Genomic DNA, 10280 nt, shown 5'->3' on the forward strand with positions numbered 1-10280 from the left:
GTTTCTTCCTCTTCTGTCATCACCTCATGGAGAACTCCAAGCCAAACTCGTTCCTTTTCAGAAGCAACATCCAGATGCGTTCGTAGCTGTGAAAATTGTTTATCTCCATGCTTTCTAAGTGTTCATTTGTTTGAGGAACTGGGTGTTCTCATCGCAGGGCGCTGGGGAGTACAGCAGTGCCTGAGCTTTTGCATGAAGCCTGTCAATGTTCTAGTGTATGCAAAATGTGGTTGTGTGTGAAGTATACTGCAAGATTCATAAATAAGTGATTGGAGAAAACAAAAAACAACCCACACACATGGCTGGAGCTACTTATTTGAATAAAGCCCTAAATATTTACTTTTAATCAGTGTTCTCTGATATTTTATATTGGCATGTTTAGTGGATGGTAACATAAGCAGTCTTCTCTAGAAAAAAAAAAATTGCCTTCAAACATACCTGGGTGTTTCTTGTACCTGTGACTTTGAAGTGTGGGAATAAGGTATTAATTATATCAAGTTTGTTGCAGCATGCTTTTTATTATGTTAACTGTGATTTTTTTTTTCCTCTCTCTCTCTTTCAGACTTAACCAACATAATGACTGCTGAATATTAAGGGAAAACACAAGAAGGTTACATGTTTGGTTGTCTAATATTCTTGGATTTGATATGAGTCACCACATCTGTTCATTAGTATCATCAACAGCATCCCAGTTTGTATGCACATTATTCACATTCCTATCTGTTGTGTTTGCAGAAATGACATTTTACCCTTTTTTCTAAGGGTTACTTTTTGATTTTCATATTTGGTTGCATGAAGTTGCCCTTTACCAGTGGCTGAGGTTAATGAAGATATCTCATACTTGAACATATTTTAGATTCCTTTTCTAGGTAGAAAAGGTGTAACTCCAAATTATATCATTCTAAATCAGCATTTTTTAAAAAAAAAACAAGTAAATGTTAGAAATTAGTCCTCTTCATACAATACTACAATATCTTCCACGTACAAATATAATTTTAAATTTCCCTATATCCATACTTTCTTGATTTTTGATCAGTTTACAACATAAAAGAAAAATTCTTCAGTTGATATCACCGCCAAGTTCAATAATGTAATAAAATACCTTTCCTTATTAGAAGTACCTAGCTAGTTATACTCTTAATACTTCTCAAAATCATGATGTAATGTACACTATCTGACTTAGTTCCTATATGTGGAGTTAGTGAAAGTCTTTTTGTGTTTCTTTAGATTAATACAAGGATTTTCTCCAATGCCAACACAATTTGAAACCATTCATTTGGATGCTTTCCATTTTTAAGCTTACTGTGATATAGAACCCTATGGGAAACCAAAAGAAAACATCAATTTTAAATAATGAAAGGCTTAAAAAAGGATGCTGTCATTCTGGCTTTTTTTTTTCCTTTTGGAAATAGAACTAGACTAGTAAGTAAGCATTCCAAATCCATTATTCTGTGTACATTATTGTTGCTATTGTGATAATAGAGATTTTTATTTATTTTTATGCCAGCTTTTATTGTGAAAACATATTTAGTCTGGTTTTATCAATCCCTGTTATGCTTGTCCTTGGAACATCTTTTGCGTATTCAAGGTTTGTAGTTGATGAGTTTACTGTAAAAAACTAAAAAAAAAAAACAAACAAAACATGACAAAAAAACAAAAAACAAAACAAAAAGAAAACAAAAAAATGTATTGTTTTTACAGAATAAATTTATTGGAATGTGTATTGGGAGTAAGGTTTGAGGTTGTAAGCAACTAAGTTAGCGTCATATTTGGCTTCATACGTGTAATAATGTGAGGTATTAATGTAAGTCAAGTATTAAAGCAAAACATTCTGTTAACATGAGTTGACCATAATAGATACAAGTGCAGGTGAGATCTTTATTTTTTTCTGTACTTTTGCCTTTTCTGGATAACAGGAGGTTATTAAATTCACCTTGAATGTATTCAAAGTTTCTTTAAAAACACTAGAAGTAACGTTGGAGGCTCAGATACCTGTTTGTGAGCCAGCATGTCCTGTTACAGCCCAGCAGCTCGGGGTTTGTTTTCGTGGGAGGCTGTACGGGGGTGGAGCTATCCCAAATTCTAGCGTACATGGAAGGAGCCGCACCAGGGAGGCTGGGTGCCGAAGGAAGCTATTGCTAAGTTCCTTTTTGCCAAGAAGCATTGTCTGAGATGTGTTGTGGTTATTTTGGACCTGCCTCTTTGGCTGGAGGTATAAAACCTTGGGTTCTAACCTCGTCTGAGCACTGCTGTGAACTACACCTCAGTGTTCAACCCAAGAGTCGTTGAAGCATGAACTTCTTGCTGCTCTAGAAGTCCCCTTGTGCAGGGTGCGACATGCATGTGCACGAGCTGGTGCTTTCTTATTCCTGATTAGGTTTAAAAAGAAAACAAAATTTCTCTAAATCAAAACACCCAACAGTCAACATCCCAAAATAACATGTTTCCAGTTAAAATGTTACCAGCTCGTTTCATCTGTGAGAGAGGCACTAAGTGTACTGGTTTCAGTGTAAATACACATAGAAGGCATAGGAATAGTTTTAGTTGCAAACAGAAACATGAACTAGATAAACCAAGGTCGCTGCATTTGCTGCTACCTTTTTATGACCCAACATTTGCATTAGCAAAAGTAGCTGCAGAGAAGAAGAGGGCCAAACCCCCTCCTCTCTGTAAACACTGCGGTGTAAAGCCCGAGTGTTACAGGTAACGAGCCCAGTTCAGATCTGCTGGTGAGCACACACCTAACTTCAGGCAGCTGGGTAGTCCTTGCAGAAGTGAATCCTTGCAAGGATTAACAAAACTATACGATTTGCTTATTATATATGGGGTCTTACCAAAGGAGTTGATGGCTTCTTAAAAGATTTCTTGGGATTTTTAACAAGGCTGACCCACAAGACATACTTTTTGACAAATAAAACATGTGCATGTGACAGAGTTATGTATGTTAATTTTTCACACTTCAAAATGTTGACCTTACATTCTACAGTAGCTGTGTGTAGGGATTGCTAGCACTGATATTCTTCCGTGTGTGAAGGCTAAACACTGACATCATTATTATTATTTAACTTCATGCAATATTTCTATAACTGTCAAAGCAGCTTACTTAAAAATAGCTGTGTGAACTAACAACTCCATTGCAGCGCAAAGTCAGAATGTTGAGAAGTGGTACTGAAGGCAGTCGTCTTTATTTTCCCTTTTTGAGTAGGATAAACAAAACAGACTGTGCAACTTTACACAATTGTGCAATTTTACACATCTTACACGCTTTGTTTGGGTTCCATTTGAGCAGTTCAGTTATATCCCAACCCAATTATATACATAGCCAAAACCAGTTATGCTACTCTGTTTTTTCTTCTTGTTTTGTTTTCATAAAAAACTCTGGCTTGTTGACACACCTGTAAGCGAACAGCTGGGGAAGGATCCCATACATTATGTTCAATATCAGGAAAAACTGTTTTGCTTCTTCAGGGACTCTGTAGATGTAAGGAGTTCGAGCATGAAGAGAGGCACCAATATGGGAAAACTGAGCCTGTGGTGTGTATATAACATATATATTAAAAAAAGGTAAAGTGGATGTATATTTTGGAAAGACAGCATGATCTGCATTCAAGTATGCATCGCCAGTGACATTCTCCAAGCCAGCCCTTTTACTCCCAAATTATTCATTGTACTTTTGCACAGCCGTATAAAATTGCAGTCTAAACTAAGATCATTGCTATCTTGGTATAAGAGGCATAAATGGAATTATCAGTGGCATGGTAGGAGGTCTGTGCACATGGTGGCACTGATCTTTACACCAGGCATAGGATTTCAGCCTTGGCTTATAGGTGATTATTGATGCAACAGGGTCCATGATCCTTCCCCAGGCAAATGGCTGCTGAAGTGTGCATCAGCGTGGAGATCTGCACTCCTGAGGCTCAGCCCAGCAGTGGGGGCAGGACTGGCAGCCCCCTACCCAGGAGAGCTGGGTTTGGCATCAACGGGAAGCAGACAGACACTCACTCGGAACAGCTAGAAAGTAAATCTTGGAAGCTATGTTAGTTCTGGTTTGTTTGGGTTTTTTTTAAATCTTAAACCCAGTCTTTCAGATTCTGGTCCCAAAACTGATGTTTTCAGGAGACATCTGCATTATTTGGCTTTTGGGCTGGGGGCAGTTCTGAAGTATAGGTTAAGTTTACGGTGAAGGTTATAGGCAAAGACAAGCTTGCTGGGCTGAAGCATACTTCTAGCATAAACAAACTTTTAAAGATAGACCCATCAGGATAGTCACTATCTTTTGTCTCCATCTGTTACCTGCTATTTCAAGCCACAGCTCATTCAGATTAACTATTGTGTGTCCATTTTTTTTAATTATTTAGTTAGCAGTGGAGGAGATCTGAGAAGATAAACATCAATTTGATCTTAAGCAGAGCAGGAGAAAAGGCCACCAGGATTTCAGTAATGAAGAGGAGTACACTATGGCCAGATCATGTCCTCTGTTCTGGCTTCAGCAGAAGTTATTTTGGACTCAGAAAGAGCATGGTTCTGTTCACTCTTAGCAAAGCAGAAAGTGAAACACAGGGCAGGTGGTCTAATACACACCCCTCTAGCAAAAGGTTAGGCTGAGACCATATATCAAAACAGAAAAGGAAATTGGTTTTCAGGTGATTCTAAGCACCTCCACTCAATAAGGAGAGCTGATCTAGCAAACCTGAGTCAGGAAATGGAGTAATCAAAGAAATCAAATACAAACATACTTCAGGAGAGTGCCACTTAGTGTGTTTCTGTAAATAGCTATCACACAGTAAACAGATGTTCAGGAGCATGTTCTCATCAGCCTCATAATTCAGTTTGTCTCTTGCAGCCTGTTTGTTCTCACCTGTCTCAGGCAGGAGCTGCCTTTGGCACCTGGGTGGTCTTGTTCAGATCCCTGCTACCTCTCCTCTCCATGGGAGCCATCTGGGCCCAGGCAGCCAGAGCACTGGAGCTCAGCAGCAGTCCTACTGCTCTGTCAGGTAGCAGTTTCCCAAGCAGGCAGCCAGCCACCATCAGGCTTCAGGTAGGAAGTTTGGGTCTGTCTGACATTTACCTAGATACTAACAGTCTCCTGGTAGTTATTTTAGAGCCTCTTCTGGGCTGAACAAGATACTAAGCTACATGCTTCTCAGTGGAAGACTGCAAGGCTTGCCTGTCTCCAAGCGTGGCCAGCCATACATCACAGCAAGCTGATAGTAAACTCAGTATAAATAATAAGTTCATAGTAAGCTTTTTCAGAAAGAGCTATAAGGGGCTGCTTCTGAGAGACCCAGAAATCCCACAGCCTCCTAGATGCCTTTGAAGATCTGAGCCTTACTGTGTGGTCTTGTCTCTTACAAGAGTTGTGGCATGTTAGTGAACTATGAGCATTATCTAAACAGAAACATTTTGTTCTATTTGTATCCCATGAAGATTTTTTGCTAGCTAATGATGTGCCACATAATGAAGTTATTGTTTATTATATTTGGGTTTCAATGTAACACATTACTTTCTCCTTTCATTACCAGGGAGGATATTTAGGTCTGTTAAAGTCAATTTTTATTTTTTAATTTAATTTGATTTGCCTCTGTGGAAACTGTTTTACATCTTTAATCTCATGTGTTTCCTTTTAATGACTGTACTCTACTTCTGCTCTTCCCCCCACCTTTTTTATTAACTCCCTTGGGGCAGGGGGTGTGTCTTAAAGCAGATCTAGCACTCACCAGTACCCCAGTCCTGCTTTTCCTTCAAGTGCCACGCAGACTTGTACCAAATCCGTAACTTTAAGCAGTAAACCAAGAGCTGTTACTTACTGCAGATCTCTGTGCCTGTTGTGCAGTAGGCTGGCACTGCAGTAAATGAGAGCAACCTTGAGTCTGTTGTGTTACCTCACCGTGATCAGGTCCTCTCAGCAAATAAGCCATTCCTTGGTGCTTTCTCTTACTAAACCCTCTCTAAGCGGAGAATTTTTAGGATCAAACCCTTAAACCTTGGCTGAGCAATCGGTCACATAAGATGCTGCAGGTAAACTTCTAAGGTAGCCTTACCCATTTAACATACGGCCTTTGTTAACCTTGAAGCCTTGTCCAGCCTGCTGATGAGACCATCCCACAGCAATTGGAAGCTGCCCAGTGCTGGACGTGGTCACTGCTCAGCTTGACACCTGCAATTTGCATATGCCTGCTACTCATTAAGCTTCTTGTCTGTATGAAATAGCCTAACTGTAGATTGAATCATATTCAATCATTTGAATATGTCTTACCTTGCAGTCAAGAAAGCCCTCCAGCTAGGGGCAGAGAAAGGTCTGGAAAAAAGGTTAGGAGACCTTCTTCACACTGTGCCTTCTCTCTAAAACTGACTAAAATCAGGCAAAGAATAAAACATTTTGGAGGGGTTTGGACCAGGGCTTGTGAGCCTAAGGAAAGCCATCAACTAGAGTAAGGAGAGAGTAACTTAAACAAACATGTTCCTTGAGTTTAGATTCTCTTGTAGACAAGGGGCACTGCAGAAACTAACCACCAAAAAGAGCAGGATTAAGGAAAACACTTAGGTGGAGAAGCAGTAGACAAAACCTTCCTGTATCTGAGAAAACAGGGAGGTGAGCTATGGAGAGCTGGTGAGACAGAATGGTTTTGGATAGCAGGGATATGGCTCTTCATCCCTTCTACATGGCTCACTTGCATAAGGAAATAGCAATTTAATCAAGTTGAGAGACTATTCCAACCTCTTTGTATAATCAAACCTCCCGGTACTTCAGTTGTGTGACATTTAAAGAGCTCTTCCTGAAGCTTCAGAAATTGCAATAAGGGTCACAACCTGGTTTTGCAGTCTGAATGTTAGCAACAGAGTAATTCAAGCTGAGAGCTGTATATGATTCTGGAAAACAGTAAATATTTCTTTGCGTTTGAAAGGCTGAGCACTTTTTCAGGTTCTTAGTTTAGATGCATCACATGATATTTTGAGACTTGTTTTTATAAAAAGTGTGTACTTCGTAATGACAGACTTTGAAATCATTAAAATTTCCACAATCCCCATTTGCAGGAGCCATGCTTATTCCTGGGAGCAGTGTCTCCTGTTCCCATCCCTGGATACTTACCTTTAGTGGACCTTTGTGCATGACAGAAATCAAAATGTGTTTCAGTAGCTACATATGTTTCAATTACCAATTACTGTGCTTTACCTTGGAAAAACGGTAGACAAGCCTAGAAGTTTAGTTTTTGCACCTCAAGATGACCACAAACAAAAACAACATAGAAGGGGTTCTCAGTTCACACTTATTTTTTGTCCCATGTTGCTCACAGTTCACCCAGACAAATCAATTAAATCGTTTGGTTGTGAGACGACTGGAGTTTGTTCTGAAGTGCATTACAGTGAAAACTGCAAAATACCCTCCAAAATTTAAATATTTTCTGAACTGGGCTAAACTGTGGGGAGCAATATACAGTTTTCTTAGTTTTTGTCAGACCACAGATCTTGCTTGTGCCTAGGACAAGCTTTAAAGAGTAAAATGGGAAATTCTGAGTGTTAGCTTTTGTTTACTAGTAGCTTTTCTTCTTGTCATATTGGCATTGTCCTGAAGTCAAACCACAGGGACAACGGAGCGGGTTTTAGACTTCAGCAACAAAATGGTGCAGTTACTAATCATGCAGCTAAAAGGTAAAAAGCACCACTGAGAAAAAAATGCTTATGAGAAACATTTAAAAGAAAAACAAAACCAGTTAAAAACCCAAACCAAATCAACCAAACAAAGGTTGCCTCCAATCTGGGAGGCTGAGCTTTTTTGTAAGTTTGCAGGATTGTGATAGCACACTCTGGTTTCTGTTTTCTTCTCCTTCTGCTAAATAATCTTTGGAGGAGTGGAGTCTTTCCGGACTGTCTGGGGAATTCATGAAACCTGAGTAATCTGTCAGTGGAAAGAGGTTCCTGACACTGACTTGCCTACTTTAGCTAGCTTGTGCTTTTTTTAGATTAGATTTGGGCCACACACAGTTGTATAACATTTATGACACCTTTTGAGGATCTAAACACCTTCATTAATGTTGCCAGATTCTGTTTTGATGTAATTTTGTAATTCGAGATGCTCTATAAATTGCTTAGAAAAGAAAGTCATATTCACTGTGATAATTGCTCACAAATAGAAAATGTCACTCCCCTCATCCTTACTGGACAGTTAAACTGGATTGTAGTTTGTATCCATGATTGTTATCTCAGGCATGAGGAACAAAGTGTTGGTCTGTGTTTGTCTCAGTGATGCTTCAGTTACCCTTACTGCTATGTTCTTGTGTTCTCGTTGTTGCAGGATTATGTGTGTGTTTTCTGCATTGCCTGGATGCTCAGAGCACATTTCATTTCCTATATACAGCACAAATCAATTGTCTCTCTGTCTCAACTGTTTAATGGCCACCTGTATGTCATGAGAAGTCATTTACTAGTTCCGGTTGACTTTTTTGTTTTGATCGGTCTTCTCATAAGCATCAGCACCATCTAGTAGTTAACAACAGTTGTTTATTTAAGAGAATCAGAACATAATGGATTAAGAAAGTATGATCATTGGTCTGCCTTTGGCAACGCACATATGTCTTAGTGTTACTGTGGTTTGTGGCCCACAAGGTTCCCAGTGTTATATCAACATCCTCAACTGATATTGTCCATTTGGTGTGACTAGTAGATGTTTTCCATTTATATTTTTCAGAATACCTAGCTGGCCAACAGATAGGATGGGAACAATGTCTCATAATGTTTTTTTTGTGTTTGGGGCTTCTTTCCAGGGTTGGCTGTTACAGCTTTAGGACAGGTTTCCTTTGTGGTCTCAGCTAAAGAGTGCATGGTGCTTAATAAGGTTTAAACGAGCCAAATAGATTCTACAGAAGGAGAGAAGTCTACCCAAGCAAGAATGCAGCCACTAGGGACATGTAATAGGTTGGATTCTCTGCTCCCTTAAATTAGCTTTTTACAGATACAAGAAAGTGATCTCAGATACAATAGCATCAAACCTGCATGGGAAGAACAAACACTGCATCCCTTATTTATTCCATAGCTCTCTACTTGTTCACTCTTGAATTACAAGTTAATATTTTACAAAGAAATACCTGAGCTAGTCCTCCAGCATGTATAAGGGTTAAATCAGGCATCCAGGAACAACCAGGTACCAGCAGGCCGTACAGAGCAATCACATAGTATGGCACAGAGTAGAACATGTATGCCAGCATCTGCATATTAAACAGAAATATTAGTTGCTTTGCAGTGTGAGGGAGATGCATTTAAAAATTAGCCAGCTGCTGACTGAGGAGTTGAAACTATTCAAAACTCCACTCTTGGCAGCAATGATTCCTAGGCCTTTTTGCAGCTATAACTTTGAGAAAAGCTTTTTCACATCTGGATGCAGTTGACTGGATCCAGCTACCCTAAGGCCTCCACCTAATATTGATGGCTGTTGTTCCTTTGCTCCATCCAAATCCACTTCATCCCAGGACATGTTTTCCTACCCCTTGTCATCTTGACCTAACTCGGTGTCCATCACAACACAGGTGTCCAATTCTTAGGCCCTGTTGCACTTGGAGTTGGGAGGTATGAAGTACATCCAAGCCACCACCCCTTTCCCAGAAAGAACAGGTCCAGCAGAGATACTTGGTTTCTGCTCATTGCCTGACTAGTGAATCCTCTCACTGCCTCAGGCCCTGCCCCTGGGCAGCAGCCGGGGTTGCAGAAGACTGGCAACCTTGCAAATGCTACAAAACTAAAGCACAACACTCCCTCCTCTGCAATGCTTGTGTCAATAGGGTTTGCAGAAAGTGTCCTGTTTCAAGGAGTGGGACACTGGTGACAGAAGCATAACATGACCTTAAGGAATCTAGTCCTACTACACTCCTTTTTGATCCATTATTCCAGACTGAAAGTCTACTTTCCCCTTCTAAGGAAGGGGAATGACCATAAAAAGCACGCAGAGCTGTTTCATGGACTAGATGAAAAGAAGCCTGAGGAATGAGGATGTGTAACTCTAGGTAACTGATTTGAATCTCAGTTAAGTTCCTCACAGTGAACAGTTGGTACCCTGTAATGGCTGTAGGAGAAAAATATGAAATACCATTTAACTTGCCATGAACAAATACTTCCCGTATTGAGCTCGTCATCTGTGAAACCCGTGGCATCGTCTTTGCACCAGTTAACAAATCATTTCTTAGCACTCTGTGCTCCACAGTCAAGGCTTTACCTGAAGCTTAGGATAGGCAGCAGGATCTTTGATGTAAGGCTCGTGAAGTTGAATATATAGCCGGCAGAGTTCAGCA

At 40.0% G+C, this 10280-nt stretch overlaps 1 protein-coding gene across 1 annotated transcript in view; it reads right to left on the minus strand.

Moving 5' to 3' along the window:
- Nucleotides 1-2936: 2936 nt before the first annotated feature.
- Nucleotides 2937-10280, minus strand: part of TM6SF1 (transmembrane 6 superfamily member 1) — a gene marked incomplete at its 5' end in the record, with an annotated part of 17281 nt that continues 9937 nt past the window's right edge. The window contains 3 exons of the mRNA XM_008947047.1: nt 2937-3529; nt 9084-9203; nt 10205-10280. The exon at nt 10205-10280 is cut by the window's right edge and continues 38 nt beyond it. Coding sequence (XP_008945295.1) covers nt 3338-3529; nt 9084-9203; nt 10205-10280 — 388 coding nt within the window. The remainder of the gene's footprint in view (nt 3530-9083; nt 9204-10204) is intronic.

Source organism: Merops nubicus, unplaced genomic scaffold (genome assembly GCF_000691845.1).
Source record: "Merops nubicus isolate BGI_N331 unplaced genomic scaffold, ASM69184v1 scaffold47889, whole genome shotgun sequence".
Lineage (NCBI taxonomy): Eukaryota > Metazoa > Chordata > Aves > Coraciiformes > Meropidae > Merops > Merops nubicus.